Genomic DNA, 16700 nt, shown 5'->3' with positions numbered 1-16700 from the left:
TTTCACTTACTGCTGCGTAGAATTTAAGACATGCGGGGTATAAGACTATTTCCATACTACATTTTTGTCGTCTGTTTGTAATGGTTTTCATAGATTTCTCAATATGGCGATAAAAGACTTTCAAACAGTGGTTAATTTAAGCATTTCCACCTCTTAAACTGAGCAAGTCTTTTTTCTTTCCATAAGCATTTAAATAAAATATTAATGTCAAATTAAAATGTTAAAGCGAAAATTTCCAAATACAATAGGGCAGTTAATTGTGAAAGTCAGACAGTGAATGATTTGCTTCATTTTCTCGCCATGTATGGTTTTGGAATTCAGCACTTTTAGTTATTTTCTTTTAAACCACCACCACCAAGTGCCAACTGAGTTCCAAAATGATGATTACACCATTACTGGCTGCGGGTTTTAATTTCCTCCATGTTCCTCAGAAATAAAGTGTGGAGTATGCTGAAAACTATAGAAAGCTCATGAAGGAAATTGAAGAAGATATAAAGAAATGGAAAAACATTCTGTGCTCATGGATTGGAAGAATAAATATTGTCAAAATGTCAATACTACCCAAAGCTATCTACACATTCAATGCAATCCCAATCAAAATTGCACCAGCATTCTTCTCGAAACTAGAACAAGCCATCCTAAAATTCATATGGAACCACAAAAGGCCCCGAATAGCCCAAGTAATTTTGAAGAAGACCAAAGCAGGAGGCATCACAATCCCAGACTTTAGCCTCTACTACAAAGCTGTCATCATCAAGACAGCATGGTATTGGCACCAAAACAGACACATAGACCAATGGAATAGAATAGAGACTCCAGAACTGGACCTACAAAAGTATGGCCAACTAATCTTTGACAAAGCAGGAAAGAATATCCAATGGAAAAAAGACAGTCTCTTTAACAAATGGTGCTGGGAGAACTGGACAGCAACGTGCAGAAGATTGAAACTAGACCACTTTCTCACACCATTCACAAAAATAAACTCAAAATGGATAAAGGACCTGAATGTGAGACAGGAAACCATCAAAACCCTAGAGGAGAAAGCAGGAAAAGACCTCTCTGACCTCAGCCGTAGCAATTTCTTACTTGACACATCCCCAAAGGCAAGGGAATTAAAAGCAAAAATGAACTACTGGGATAAAAAGCTTCTGCACAGCAAAGGAAACAACCAACAAAACTAAAAGGCAACCAACGGAATGGGAAAAGATATTTGCAGATGACATATCGGACAAAGGACTAGTATCCAAAATCTATAAAGAGCTCACCAAACTCCACACCCGAAAAACAAATAATCCAGTGACGAAATGGGCAGAAAACAGGAATCGACACTTCTCTAAAGAAGACATCCGGATGGCCAACAGGCACATGAAAAGATGCTCAACATCGCTCCTCATCAGGGAAATACAAATCAAAACCACACTCAGATATCACCTCATGTCAGTCAGAGTGGCCAAAATGAACAAATCAGGAGACTATAGATGCTGGAGAGGATGTGGAGAAACGGGAACCCTCTTGCACAGTTGGTGGGAATGCAAACTAGTGCAGCCACTCTGGAAAACAGTGTGGAGGTTCCTCAAAAAATTAAAAATAGACCTATCCTATGATCCAGCAATAGCACTGCTAGGAATTTACCCAAGGGATACAGGAGTACTGATGCAGAGGGGCACTTGTACCCCAACGTTTATAGCAGCACTCTCAACAATAGCCAAATTATGGAAAGAGCCTAAATGTCCATCAACTGATGAGTGGATAAAGAAATTGTGGTTTATATACACAATGGAGTGGCAAAGAGAAAGAATGAACTATGGCCCTTTGTAGCAACATGGATGGAACTGGAGAGTGTGATGCTAAGTGAAATAAGCCATACAGAGAAAGACAGATACCATATGGTTTCACTCTTAGGTGGATCCTGAGAAACTTAACAGAAACCCATGGGGGAGGGGAAGAAAAAAAAAAAAAAGAGGTTAGAGTGGAAGAGAGCCAAAGCATAAGAGACTCTTAAAAACTGAGAACAAACTGAGGGCTGATGGGGGGTGGGAGGGAGGGGAGGGTGGGTGATGAGTATTGAGGAGGGCACCTTTTGGGATGAGCACTGGGTGTTGTATGGAAACCAGTATGACAATAAACTTCATATATTGAAAAAAAAAAAAGTGTGGAGTAGGGTGGGGTGGGGGGCAGGGGGCCGGGCTTGCTCTAAGAAGTAAAGCCAGTGGGGGGGGGGGGTGAAGGGGGGGAGGGGGAGAATGCCTGAATCTGTGCCTCATCTTCTTTAGTCACTAGAAGGGCTGATTATCATCCAAAATGTTGTCCTCTGTGACATTAAAATGCGAGGGTCAGTCCCTTCTCCTCCTTGTTTGAATCCAAATAAATCACCTTGGCAAGTCAGTGCCAGCTTTGCTCTTTTAAGGCCGCTTTTTGTCTAAAAATTGTTAAAAGACAAACTGCAGCATATGAAACATGTTAAGAGTTTATTTGAGCAAAAATCAATTCCAATCAGACAGCACCAAACCGGAAGTAGCTAGGAGCTCTCTTCCTACAGAAGCCTGGGGAGTGACACAGAGAAGGTGCGGAAGTTAGGAAAAGGAATGATTGGCTGGCTACGGCTTAAAGCCTAGTGGCTGTTTGGGACTGCTTTCCTTAGGTTTTGATTTTGTAACTCTGAGGCATTTATAGGCTTAGATTTTGGTTTGATTACAAAGGCAGCCATGACATCTAAAGCCACCTCCATCTAATCGCCTCTTTAATTAATTTAACACTTTGGCAGAATGAGTGCTGGGCTCTTTTCCTACACCAGGAAGCTTGTAAATCAGTGTTTTATTTATACATCAGTGACTTCATTAACAATCAGGACTCTATTAAATGATGACAGGAAGACAATTATAATGCAGTCTATAGGGTCTGTCCCTGCTGCTAAATTGGTCCTCAGTCATGGAGCCTTGGGGAAATGCCAGTCACATTCTGTCAGGAAAGATCTGAAGGAATTGAATCATCTAGTGAAACTGTTGGGGAGGGGCCAGTGGGAAGGCCCTTGGGGGTTGTCTGGGTACTGAAATTGTAGAAGAATCCTCAGGTCACTCTGGTCCTGTCTCTAGCTTGACCATGAGCAACTTGAAGGCATCATCTTAGGGCTCCTGAGTTTAGCAGAGTGCTTAGTGCATAGCAAGGGCCGGGCACTTTGTTCTTGAAAATAAAAACTTAGGAATTGTACATGTAGAGGGGAACCAAAACCTAAAGAGGTTGTCTGACCAAGACCATAAAGGTAGTTTCCAGTTGAGTCGTGATTTTCAACCAAGGCATTGGTGCTCCATCATTAGTCCCAGTGTGTCATTCATTCACGGAATATGCATTAAGTCTCCTCAGTTAAGGGCGAGGAGCTGTGGGGTTACAATAAAGTCCCTCTTTACCCTCAGAATCATTTATAGTCTACTGAGGAAGATATGATAAATGTATAAGACTAGATATGATATATGCTGGTACTTATTGATTTAAATGAATCTTTTCTAGGAATCATTACCATGGATATCATATGCTTTATCTAAGTACAAACCTGTATCTCAGTAAATAAACCTTCCTTTCTTCCAGTTGATTAGACTCCCTCCTTTCCCCCATAGTCCATCTGGCTACAAATCCTATGGATTCTGCTTCAACTATACCCGGACTTTAATCATTCCTCATACACTCCATGCTATCACCCCGAGGACCCAGCTGCCATGATCCCTCACCGGATCAGCGTATCAGCTGACTGGGTCTCCTACTTCCTCCTGTGCCTTCCTTGAGACCTCTCTCAACTAGGCTCAAAACCCCCCAGGACCTGGCTCCTACCATTCCCCTCATTCTTTGTGCTCTGGCCACACTAACGTCCTTGCTGTCTTTGAGCACACCATGCATTTTATTTCTTCTGCCTGTGAGGATCTTTTTCCAGACATCCTTGGGACTGCCTTTCCTCACCTCTTCGTTGAAATACCTCCTTCCTAGTGAAGCCTGCCCTGACTACCCAGTTTCAAAGGGTATGCCTGCACCTTCCAGTCCCATGTGTGGCACTCCCTGTGTCCTTTCCTGGCTTTGTTCTGGAATACTTACTACCATCCAATATTTGTAACTTCATAGGTCGTCCTTCTCTCCGTGGAGTATAAGCTCCAAGGAAGCAGTGATGTGGCAGTATCCTCACTCCTCACACATATTTTGATGTAGAATTTAGGACTGAGCCTCAGGCTCAGGATTTGGAATTTAGCCCACATTCCAGTGTTTCCCAAACTTTAAAACCATGCCCCACATTAACACAAATATCTCAAGTTCCATACTGACAAGGGCCTCCAAGTGAGAAGTACGGTCCCACCTTTCCATCAGTATCAGTAATGATCAGTAATGTTGAGCTTTTTTGGTAGTGTGAATTATAAAACTAGATGTGTGTTTATATTTTCAAGTGTAAAATTTTAACAATGACTATGCCTTTTCGAACTATGTGCCTTCCTTCCCCTGAGCCCTCTCCTCTGTCTCCTCTGAGAGATTCCCATTATGCTTCTCTAGGGGTCATTGATAACCCATCCTGCATTGAGAATCCATCTAAAATGAAGGGTGCTTCTTTAACAGGCAGTGTGGCTTTCTCAGTTCTCAGATAAGGAATATGCTACATTTGGAAAACAATGTTGTTCACTACAGCCAAAAGAACTCTTCCTTGAGGAGCAAAAACTTGATATATCTAAGGACTAAACACCATGTCAAAAAGTAGATCAACACAAAGAAAGCACAAAGGTGGTATAAAACAAAGTGGATTTGAAATACAAAGCAGAAAACAAATCTTGATAGGACTTAAACAGGTTATACCATTTTGGCTGTTAACACAAAATACAGGCATAAGCTTAAAATATGGTGCAAATGAGGTCACCAAGCAAAGAAGTCAAATGGCAAAATGACAGGACTTTTGGCCACCAAAGACCAAACCTCAGGTAAGTCAGGTAAGTATGCCTATGAGGAATCAAGACCAAAAATCTCTGAAGAGTGGTTAGTTGATTTTGAAGCATGTCATGTGTAGCAAGAAAGGCTGTTCTCTGAAGGCCACGGACATGGGAGTAGTGCTATCGGCAATCAGAACCCAGAAGTGCTAGCCACGCCTTCGTATTCTGGTGTACACATGAAGGGGCCCTACTTGACCTCTATTTACAGGTATTTCCTCTTTTGGAATCCTGAAATTTGGAAAGGGAAAAGTAGGACAGCCTTTCTCGTCAAAGAACTAGTTGTTCATATCACAGACTATAACTTGAAGTCACTGATGTTTCTGATAAGTTCTAATACATGAGCTAGTATGAGCAGGATTCTGGTATTTCAATAAAAATAGGATCCCTAGGTATTTGGAACCTTGCTTGTTCCTCTTTATTAACCTCAAACTCTTCTGGAGTCGCAGGGGCTAAATTTTACAGAGGTTCATTTAGAAATGAAAAGAGGGCTGCTGCAGCACTAATGGGGAAACACCCTAGCTGCTCTCCTTGTGGGCACAAGCTACCCACTAACCCGGTCTTTGGTGCTGTTACTTTATATTTTCTAGAGAATTCAGCATGGCACAACATGGTCAAATCCTAACATCCAGACGGACCGCACTAAAGGTCAAACTATAGGGCAGGCCAATGTGTAGGACCTGAGTAACCAGAAGAGCTCTGATGCCAACATTTTGAGAAAAGTAGAACACAGGATACTTTAAAAAGTCTAGGGGCACCTGAGTGGCTCAGTTGGTTAAGTGTCCAACTTCGGCTCAGGTCATGATCTCACAGCCCATGAGTTTGAGCCCCAGGCTCAGAGCCTGGAGCCTCTTTTGGATTCTGTGTCTCCCTCTCTCTGCCCCTCCCCCACTCGTGCTGTCTTTTCCTCAGAAATAAACATTAAAAAAAATTTTTTTTTTTTTTTTTTAAAGTCTAACATAGGCTGAAAAAATCAGCTCTAAATAACTTACCTAGACAGGAGGGGAATATATTCCTGTATACCAGACGTGCCTGGCTATCGGGAATGAAGGAATCCTGCATGGTGCCTCCACTCTGTAGGTCCTCAAAACAAGTCTGTTGAATGAATAAGCAAATTAAGGACCATAGTGCATCAAAAATCAGCCTAGTTAAGTGCAAGAAAAGAATCTGAGCTCTTTCCAGATTGCTTTATTCTTTTTTGTTCCTGAGGAGTTCTCAAATTTGCTATTCCCTTACTAACAGGTAAGGTATAATAATTTTAAACAAGCAGAATTCTGAAACCAGTAAGAAAGTGAGGTCTCACAAAGAATAGACAGGCTTCTTGTAATTTATTTGAGTTATTTCCAAGCGACAGTTACAAAAGTTTTTAATTTTTATTAATACTCTTGATAAGAAAATAAAATTTAAATAAAAATACATTCTCAACAATACAACATGGTTACACAAATTCACTACATTAAGTTTTGATAACTTATATTTTCAAACTGGACACTGTAAAAACCAATATTTACTAGCAACATATTAATTTCCAAGTTAATAAAAATGGAAGCCAATAACACCAGTCATGACAGGTAATTTAACTCTAGAATGAGTCCTGTATTTTTCACATACTGTAAGGACACCTAAAAGGCTTTGTAGCATTGTCATTACAGGATGTACCGTTAGAACAAATTAAAGGTGCTTTTACTAAAAAAAAAAAAAAAAAAAAAGCAAAAAGAAAGAAAAAGAAAAAAGTCTGTTCTCTAAAACCTGGCACTAATGAGTCTATGAATGAAATCAGGCTTCAGAAACAAACAAAAGCCACATCATTCATCACTTTTCTTTTATGACAAGGGAAAACCTAGTTTTGACACTTAGCCATTACCCGTGATATTAAAACATACTTCTTTGGCAAATAAAATCATTCAACTTGATACATTAATATTCCTGGGAGTAAAAAACTTTGCTATTGCCATCATCTTACTAAATGACTATTAAAAAAACCAAACTAAAAAAACCCCAGAACAAACAATAACAACAGATCGCCAAAATCGCAACTGATGAAAATGGCTAAACTAAGAACCAGAACTGGCATTTATGGCAAGGGTTTTTCCAAATCATCCTTTTCTGTCCTTCTAGGCGTTTTCAGGTTTTTAGGGTGAAGTGAGCTGCCATGTAGTTTTCAAGTGTGGAAAAGGCAGAGAAAGCACATCACATAGCAGAAACCAAAGTACTCCTAAGTAACAACAGAGGGATGAGGCCCTTGGAAGCAAGTACCTAGGTTATCCTAAGATCCTACTGACATGGTCTTTTATTTCAGAAGACTTTTAAAGAAAATTAATTTAATTTCACATTACTTCTGTTTAGGCTGTGCCAAACCGGTTAATTCCAGTCAAACAGGGTGTTTAAAAGTGTCCTGTGAAAAAAATAACTATATGATTGAACTCTTCCCTTCAAATTCAGAGTCATGTATTCACACACAGCCTTGGTCCCTTTGATAATGCCATAATCTTTAAAAACCACCATAATAGGGGATTTGATATCAGAAATATTAAAAAAATATTTCTTTTGCCTTGAAGAACTAGCAGAGGGCTAAAACAGCCACTGGAGAGTAACAAGTGGTAATTGGCAATGCTCACATGTCCTTTTCAGGTAGACATCTCAGAGACTCTTAAAAGGACATTTCAATCTGAATGAAATTCAACAATGAGAAATTTATTAAATGGTTAAATTCTTTCACATTGATAAATCAGTGTAATTTATGGAATATACAAGCTCATAAAATTTAAAGGAATCTTTCAAATTTGTCTTTAAAATGGGCCAGGAATAAACCTACCATAATGGAGACTAGGACTGATTCTTAAATAAAACCAAATGATTTTAACAAGTCATTTAGAGAAATACATTGGTCAGTTATAATCATTTATGGAATGACTTTGATTGTGTGCCAATGGTCTTTAAAAAAATTCCCTAGTAATAATATAATTTAAAAACAACTACTCACCAATAACGTAACTGGCAAAGTATATCCTGAAGTTTAGCTTATGCTCAGGAAAACAAAAAAAGCACTACTAGCTAGACTTACATTGATAAGTCACAGTTTTAAACAGAAATATGTAAATACTCCAAGGTTCAAGGTACCACATTTAGAAAATGATTTAAATTTAAAAAGACAGAATAAGAGTACCATGGTTTTTAATACTGATGAAGCAATTTGTATCCCTCTTAACTTCAAGGAAGCAACTTGCTTCGAATGCTTATATACAATTATGGTTTTTAGGATAAAAGTAAATCGTTACGGAAAAACAGAATTAAAACAGTTGCTTGCCCACACTCCTTTTGGCTAGCAGGCAATAAGAAAACAGCAATGAAATATAAACATTTTCAGGAAAGCACTATTTCTAGACTTAAACACTGATCATTCAACTGATCATAAAGATTAGATACCACAGAGTATCTAAAGTATAATCTGGGGCAGCCCAGATTATTAAAGTGCGCCGAGTGACTGTTCTCGAGTTAGCTCCCAACCTCACACTAGGAGGAGGGTGTCCTGGTGGTGGCCCTTATGATAATAATGCGGAGTAACGGGTGAAGTCAAGGGATTTTCCTACCACCGTCTTTCACCATTTCCTGTCTCTTCTTTTTCAGAAGAGACGTCCTTACAAGTCATATTAACTCGAACTCTCAAATCAAGAAAATGAGTACCTGATATTTAAAACAACAACAAAAATTTAGTGATCTCATTGTATTTCATCTGCCATCACTCATCCCAAATGTAAACAAGATGCACAAAACAGTATATGTTCTCTGATTCCTCCTGTCTGGGTTCTGTTTACATCTTTAAATAGGCAAAAGGATCCACCAACCTTCAAGGATGCTCTGGCAGTTTTCTAAAGTCCCTAATTAATTTGTAATGACTAACAGACAAAAGGAAAAATCTCTCTTTTTTTTTCTTTTTTGAAGAGGGAGGGTCTAGATGAACTAAATGGAAAGCTCTGAATTGTCATGGATTGGGATTCTCTAGTAAAACACAACATTGGCAGTATAGAGCAGGCACTAATGGTAGTGAAAGTCCACAGAACATGGAGTGTTACAAGAAGAGATGGTTTCTTGCTATGGAGGAGTTCTTTTGTTACAAAGCTTCTTTAGGAAGATTCTTTCTATTAAAAACAAGTTGCAGACGCATGGCTTTTGACACGTAAGATATGAAGGGAATCTTGAATTTCAAATTCTCTAGTAATGCATCAATACCAGGATTCCCAGTTACTTTCAATTATTAAATATTAAATACAACGTGAATGCAGGTGACACTGAAGCCAATGTTCATTCTTAAATACTAAGAACAAAATACATGATGAATTGAAAAACTCCAACAAAAACAGTATTTTCCAGTTCTTCTGAATCAATTGGTCACACTCTAAGATGTTTTTCCTACAATTGGATTTTCCCTAAAAAATAAAAGAAAACCATTTTTCAAAAGTCAGAAAATATAACACTTTAAAAAGTGACAAATTATCTCATAGTATCCATTAAGTACAATTTTCCCCTGATAATCTCTCACGTCAAGGCTTATTTCATTAATTCAACAAGTATTTACTGATCACCTTTTAAATGTAAGGCACTATTCTAGAAGCTATGGATACAGTAGTGAACAAAATAGACAAAACCCTGCTCCCACACAGCTTACTTTCTGGCATAGGGAAAATAAAACAAACAAGGAATATATTTAGTACAAGAGAGACTGGCATTTTTTAATAGAGAAAAATAAAGCTGGGAAAAGATACAGTGTGTGTGTGGGAGGGGATAGGTACTATTTAAGAAGGGTGGTCAAGCATTGGCTAGGACCTCAGATGGAAATTTCCAGGGACTCCAAGAAAACTTGTTTTAGCACTGTTGGAAGAGAGCCAATTACACTAACATAGAAAAGACAGGATTCAGTTAAGCGTCTGACTATTGATCTTGGTTCAGGTCTTGATCTCAGGGTTGTGAGTTCAAGCCCCTCATCATTGGGGGCATGGAGCCTACTTAAAAAAACAAACAAAAAAAGGATGTGGATGGTTACGATAACCTTTCTAACATACTGAGCCTTCTATCCAGGGAGAACAAAAACATTGACATCTGTCAAACTGTTTTTATTGTTCATAAATCAAAGATGTAATTAATAATCACATTATTTAAAAAAAATTATTTTGAGAAAGAATGAATGTGTGCAGGGGAGAGGCAGAGGGAGGGAGCGAAGAAGGGAGGGAGAGAGAGGGCGAGAGAGGGAGAGAGAGAGAGGGAGAGAGAGGGAGAGGGAGGGAGAGGGAGAGAGGAAGGGAGGGAGGGAGGAGGGAGGGGGAGGGAGAGGGAGAGAGGGAGAGGGAGAGAGAGAGAGAGAGAGAGAGAGCGCGCACGCGCGAATGCGAATGAATGAATCCCAAGCAGGCCCTGCACTTTCAGCATGGAGACCAATGCAGGCCTTGATCTCATAAACTGTGAGATTATGACCTGAGCTGAAATCATCAGATGCTTAACTGACTAAGCCAGCCAGGTGCCCCAATAATCATGTAATTTTTAAAGAATACTTCAAATGGTGGCACAAGGATTCAAAGCTCCCTCACTAATCAGCTGTATGACCCTGGGCAAAGCACTTAACTTCCCTGACCCTCAATGTCTCTAGCTATGAAATGGGAATATAACCATGGCTGATGCGAGGATGAGTGGGAGAGTGTACAGTGTGGCAAATACTCATTTGCTGGTCTAAGAACCATCCTCTCCTCTTCACCTCTGTGTGAACATGACTCTGATTCTAAGTGCTGGTACTGTGCAGACCTGTGTCCCAGGGAAAGCGGTGGGGGTAACTTTAGATAAGGTTCTTTCTTCTTTGTGAGAAGGAAACAGGTCTTTCTGCCTCTGGATATTATATAAAAATAGTGAACTACTGCAACTCATCTGTGACCAAAAGAGGACAAGCTTGAGGAGGACGGAAACCATCCTGCTGAGGATGGGTTGGTGGCTGGATAGCCCTTGATGACAGTGCTGAGTTGCTGAACTAACCAGTCATGGAAGTCAGGACTTTATTTGTGAGGTAGAAACATGTCCTTTTGGTTAAGCCACATCAATGGGGATTCTAAAAACAATCTAAGTGATACGATATAAAATATAAAACTCTGTATACATAATATACAGCGCTCAGCAGTGGACTAAGCTTCTAATAAAATGTTAGTTGTTGCTGTTGTTATCCATGGTAATATCCACCTACATCTGAGATGAGTCCAAAGAATCAACTATAAAATACTTCTAGCATGTTCACAGCTGTTTTTTTTTTTAGTACTTAGTATGTATAAGGCACTGTCAGAGATATTAAGGAAGAGGAATAGTAAAAACAAAACAAAAAGTACTAAGTATTCAATTTAATGGAATAATTAATTTTAACATTAAAAGTGGTGATAAAGTACAGCACCAACACAAAGAAACAATACCAGAACTACAAAGACAAAGATCACTGTGTGAGTGGACAGGGGAACTTAACACACAAGAGAAAGGTTCTGAGCTGGGTCCTGAAAGATGAAGGTAGGCAGGAGGCCTGCACGTCAGTTGTACATACCTAGTAGTAGTTGGAATCTCAGACAATGTTTATTTATTTATTTTTTTAATATGAAATTTGTCAAATTGGTTTCCCTACAACACCCAGTGCTCATCCCAACAGGTGCCCTCCTCAGTGCCCATCCCCCACTTTCCCCTCTGCCCCACCCCCCATCAACCCTCAGTTTAGTCTCAGTTTTCAAGAGTCTCTTACGGTCAAACAATGTTTAAAAATGTGTTTAGAGTATCTTAAAAATACTTACTTGCTCCCATATTTTGCACTAGTTGATCTTTTCTTCCTATACTTTTCATGAGGTTCATCTAGCTTCTCTATGATGCTTTTTATTTGCTTAATTGTCTTAAAGGTTGTTACAGAATCCTCAATTACAAAGTTAGAATAATCATCAGGCTCTTTCTGTGGTCCTTGATAGACTGCTATAGTTCCACAAGCCTCTACAAGGAGCAGTAAAATCTCTGGTCAGAAAACTAAATTCCACAAATGTAATTTTTAGAATACATAAGAACTTTTCAAGTTTTTCAAGCTGGGAAGATTTCCCACTGGAAATGCACAGATAACCCAGATACTTTCATTTTATTAATTACGAACAACACATATATGCAAAAACAGTACTTTCATGAGTATCTATGAAAAACGCCCACTTGAGAGTTTATAAATGTTCATATAAGTAATATTTTGGTAAAGCTAGGGGTATTTTCAATTTTAAGACAATGCCAAAGCAATTATATCAGTAACTGGTAATGAAGGATCATGGGTTATATAAAAATATTTTAATTGTACATTACCTTCCATTTTCTGCAGCTTAAGTAAACTGAGGGTAAAAAGGGAATAAATTCTTTCTGTTTCTCTGTCTTCATCAATATCTATTTGGATGTCTGCAGGGACACCTCTATGGTAAAAAATGAAATTAAAGACATTGAAAATTTTCACTTTGTTAACATGCTGAAAACTTTTGGTGGCTTGAGACTAGAAAACAGAACCACAGAACTTCGCAGAAGGAACCTCAGCAATCTAGTCTCATCTGATAATCTAATAAAATGGGGCCATGAGAGCTTTGGTCATTATGCAACTCTAATCCAAATCCAATCTAAAGAGAAATCATTTTCATAACACCTATGCTTCATCACAAAAGCAATATATTACTTCTTAGGTCGACACAGCTACCTACGATGGCTGTTCCATGCAATCAGAAAGAGAATGCTAAGTCCTTCCTTGCTCAGGCTTGTGTATCTATTTTAAAATTGCCCATCCTGACCCCAAGTTTTTGACCTGGGCCAAACACTGGAGAAAATTTTCACTACCCCAAGAAGTGTATCCATGAGCACTCCCCAAATCTCCCTCCTTCTAGCCCGTCACAACCACTAAATTATTTTCTGTGTCTATAAATTTACCTACTCTGGATACACTATACAAATGCCATCATATAGTATATGGCCTGTGTCTGGCTTCTTTCACTTAGCATGTTTTCAAGGTCCATCCATGTTGAAGCATGTATCAGTACTTCCTTCTACTTTATGGCAGAATTTTTCTTTCTGTCCATATACCACACTTGAAACATTGCTTTTTTTAATGAGAAAGAAACTTACGCAGTACATGGCTTGCAGCCCAGAGCGTTTTCACTGGTCTCCAGACAGCAGAGCCAGTTTCCATTGAGATACGCAGAGGGATGATAAAAACTGAGCCTGTTCTGATTGCATCGGCTGACCCTGCAGAGTACGTCTATCCATTCATTAGCTTCTACACAATTATTTGCCTGGACATAGAGCGGTTTCTCCATATGTATTACTTGGAACATCTTCATAAGCAATTAAGATAAAAAGTTAGTAACAGAGTCTAAAAACCAACACAGTACAAACAGAAAAAGTTATGTAAAAGAAATATAGTTTGCTTGGCTAGATAACTGCTATTCAGGTAGCTTATGAATTGTTATTTTCTTTTTTTTATTTATAATTTTTTTTTTAATTTTTTTTTCAACGTTTATTTATTTTTGGGACAGAGAGAGACAGAGCATGAACGGGAGAGGGGCAGAGAGAGAGGGAGACACAGAATCGGAAACAGGCTCCAGGCTCTGAGCCATCAGCCCAGAGCCTGACGCGGGGCTCGAACTCTGGGACCGCGAGATCGTGACCTGGCTGAAGTCGGACGCTTAACTGACTGCGCCACCTAGGCGCCCCTATAATTTTTTTTTTAACATTCATTTATTTTTGAGAGAGACAGTGTGAGCAGGGCAGGGGCAGAGAGAGACAGAGAGAGACAGAGAGAGAAAGAGAGAGAGAGAGACAGACAGACACAGAATCTGAAGCAGGCTCTAGGCTCTGAGCTCTCAGCATAGAGCCCAATGAGGGGTCGAACTCACGAGCCACGAGATCATGACCTGAGCAGAAGGCAGACACTTAACTGACTGAGCCACCCAGACACCCCATGAATTGTTACTTTTCAAGTAAGTTAGTTCCAAGGACAATCTGAGTTACGTGGTACTAAGTAGTACCACAGAATATAATTTTTAGAAGCCACACATGCCCAAAGAATGAACTCTATCATATAAACACTAATAAAGGGAGGGAAATGCAGATGGAGGAAAAAGTATGAGTAAGGGCAAAGCAGTGGGGAAATACAGAGAAACAGGAAATCATCCTGACTGGTTTGAGTACACAGTATATACTGAGTGGTTGCAGGAGATAAGATTGCACAGATTGGTTGGGACTATATTATTAAAGACTTGAATGTCAAAAAAAAAAAAAAAAAAAGACTTGAATGTCAAGTTGAGAGGTCAGATTAGGCACGTACTGAGAAAGTACCTTTAATAGGCTAGACAGACTATATAAGGCATATATAAGGCATCAACAATAATGGACAATTTATTTATTTAAAAATATTTTTTATTTGGGGCGCCTGGGTGGCTCAGTCGGTTGTGTCCAACTCTTGATTTTGGTTTAGGTAGTGATCTCAGAGTTCGTGAGTTCGAGCCCTGCATCAGGCTCTGCACTTTCAGTGCAGAGTCTGCTTGAGATCCTCTCTCTTCCTCTCTTTTGGCCCCTCACTTGCTTGTACTCTCTCTAAAAGATAAACTTTAAAAAATGTTTTTTATTTGAATACAATGGACACATGATGTTCCATTAGTTTCAGGAGCAATAATGGACAATTTTAAGACACAGTTCTAGCCAGCAATTATAAAATACTAATGATTAATGGCAAAAATAAAAACAATCTCTTAAAAATTTTCAACCAATACATTTAAAACTTTAAAAATAATATTTATGTAACTTACATTTTTCTTGTTGAAAGAGCTCTCTTCCAGTTTTTCTACAGCAAGAATGTTTTTCACTGGAATTGTATAAATTGCATCTTTGCCTAAATTATTAAAAAAAGTAGAACAAGATTAAAATAACTTCCATCAGAATTATGTGAGAGGTTAAATCTGTGAAGTTTAAGCTCATCCTCATCATAGCAGGAATATAATCTGAAGGTTTCTGAATGATACACATTTAAGTATTCTTTGTTTTATGGAACAGATGAATTTTGCTTGTTTTCTATAAAGTGACTTCCTCTTTACTTTTTTCAATATAAAGTTTTAAAAATTTTTACGGAAAAATGTGGGAAGAAATTTGATCTCAATGTATAAAATTGAAATGTTACTATCTTTTGAAACAATTATATGGGGGCTGAAAAAATATTATACTCAGCAGTAGAGGCCTGCTCAAAACTTGCCCAGACATGGAATTTTCTTTCAGGGAGTTCTCACATAGGGAGTGACTCAGACTGTTCCTCAGTAGATTTTTCTGTTTTAATAGTGTAATATTTAAGGGGTTGACCCTGAAAACTATGATTGAAATTGAAAAACTGTTCATTACTATCATATACTGGCTGGTCAGATGACTAGAACTACCAAATTTACTCTAAGAGATATAGGGAACAAGAGTACAGTTTTTATTTGGAAGAGTGAATCCTTCACCTAATTTAAGAATTTGGAAATCTGAGTTTGCTAAAGGAGCTCCATTATAACATATCATGATGATACGATGTATTTTCGATTTATAATTTACCAGAATAGACACTATCTCATATATTTATAGAAACTATAAGCAAATATAGTTATGACTTTTCCTGGCCATTCTGTAATGTTGTTCTTAGTAAAATCAAAGCTTTGCTTTTATTCTCACAGAGTTTAATGACATATGTATTTAAGTGCTGGAGGTTAAGACCTTTACACTTTGTACTGGTTCATGGATTAATGTACAGCTTTCTAATCAAAGACAGTTATTTGGTTAATAAAGGTTAACCTAAAATATTTGCAGAGAGGTTAACCTAAAATATTTGTTAAACCTGGTTGCTGGTGTAAAATCTAAAATTTGTGTAATTCAAGCAGATGTGATGTAACATTTTTTTAAAAAGATAAAGTTACTTAATTCAACTATCATACATTTAATGCCTACTATATACCAGACACTGTTCTAACCACTTTGGATACAGTAGTAAACAGAATATCTAAGACCCCTAATGAAGTCTGCGCTTAGGTCTAGAAAGACTGGTAGAAGACAAATATTAGGTCGAGATAAATGTTACAATGAAAATAAACTGAGGTGATATACTAGAAAACAATTGGGAAGTGACTTTAAATTGGGTAGTTAAGGAAAACTTTTCTCAGAAAACATTTAAATTCAACAAATACAAATCATAAGTGCAAGAGAAAATAAGAAAAGACTATCAGCAGTTTCCTGGAAGCAGACAAGATCAAATTTATGGCAGCGGGGGGAGGGGGGGGGGAGAGGGGGGAGGGAAGAGTAAACTGAAGGAAGCCACAGCCTGAACCAGATGAAGGAAAAGACATCTGCAAAAGTAGTAGTTAGAAGAGAGCTTCAAGCCAGAGTCAAGGGACGCAGACAGCTGGGGACTGGAGACACAAGGATGGACGGACACACACACACACACACACACACACACACACACACACACTCAGACATACATGGAGATGATTAATAGGTAAGCTGCATCTGGGAGAGCTCCCCCTCCCTCAGACTGTACTAAGCAGCAGTCAACAGGGGTGCATGTTCCAGGCTCTAGCAGTAATGATGCCTACTGGGGCTGCAACCACAATACTATGTCACAGGTAGTCGCTGACCCTCAGAGGGAAGGAGAGCATCCACACCAGGAGACAAGCACCCGCAGCCTTGCCCCTTGGCAGC

General features: G+C 38.8%; 1 protein-coding gene across 4 annotated transcripts in view; it reads right to left on the bottom strand.

Annotated features, from left to right (window-relative positions):
* Positions 1-6597: 6597 nt before the first annotated feature.
* The window catches only part of RASA2 (RAS p21 protein activator 2), a 122720-nt gene continuing 112617 nt past the window's right edge, over positions 6598-16700 (bottom strand). For 2 of the 4 annotated variants that reach the window (XM_047874667.1, XM_047874668.1), the window contains exons 20-24: positions 14786-14868; positions 13104-13312; positions 12303-12406; positions 11762-11951; positions 6598-9379 (exon numbers count right to left, since the gene is read on the bottom strand). In XM_047874667.1, the coding sequence (XP_047730623.1) occupies positions 9349-9379; positions 11762-11951; positions 12303-12406; positions 13104-13312; positions 14786-14868 (617 nt within the window). In that variant the 3' untranslated portion in view covers positions 6598-9348. Of the gene's footprint in view, positions 9380-11761; positions 11952-12302; positions 12407-13103; positions 13313-14785; positions 14869-16700 lie in introns of those variants that run through there. The other 2 variants (XR_007155578.1, XR_007155579.1) reach the window with 1 other exon arrangement.

This window comes from Prionailurus viverrinus, chromosome C2 (assembly GCF_022837055.1).
Source record: "Prionailurus viverrinus isolate Anna chromosome C2, UM_Priviv_1.0, whole genome shotgun sequence".
In the NCBI taxonomy this organism is placed as follows: Eukaryota; Metazoa; Chordata; class Mammalia; order Carnivora; family Felidae; genus Prionailurus; species Prionailurus viverrinus.
The sequence above is the reverse complement of the archived record's forward strand: the minus strand, read 5'-3'. Positions and strand labels throughout refer to the sequence as shown.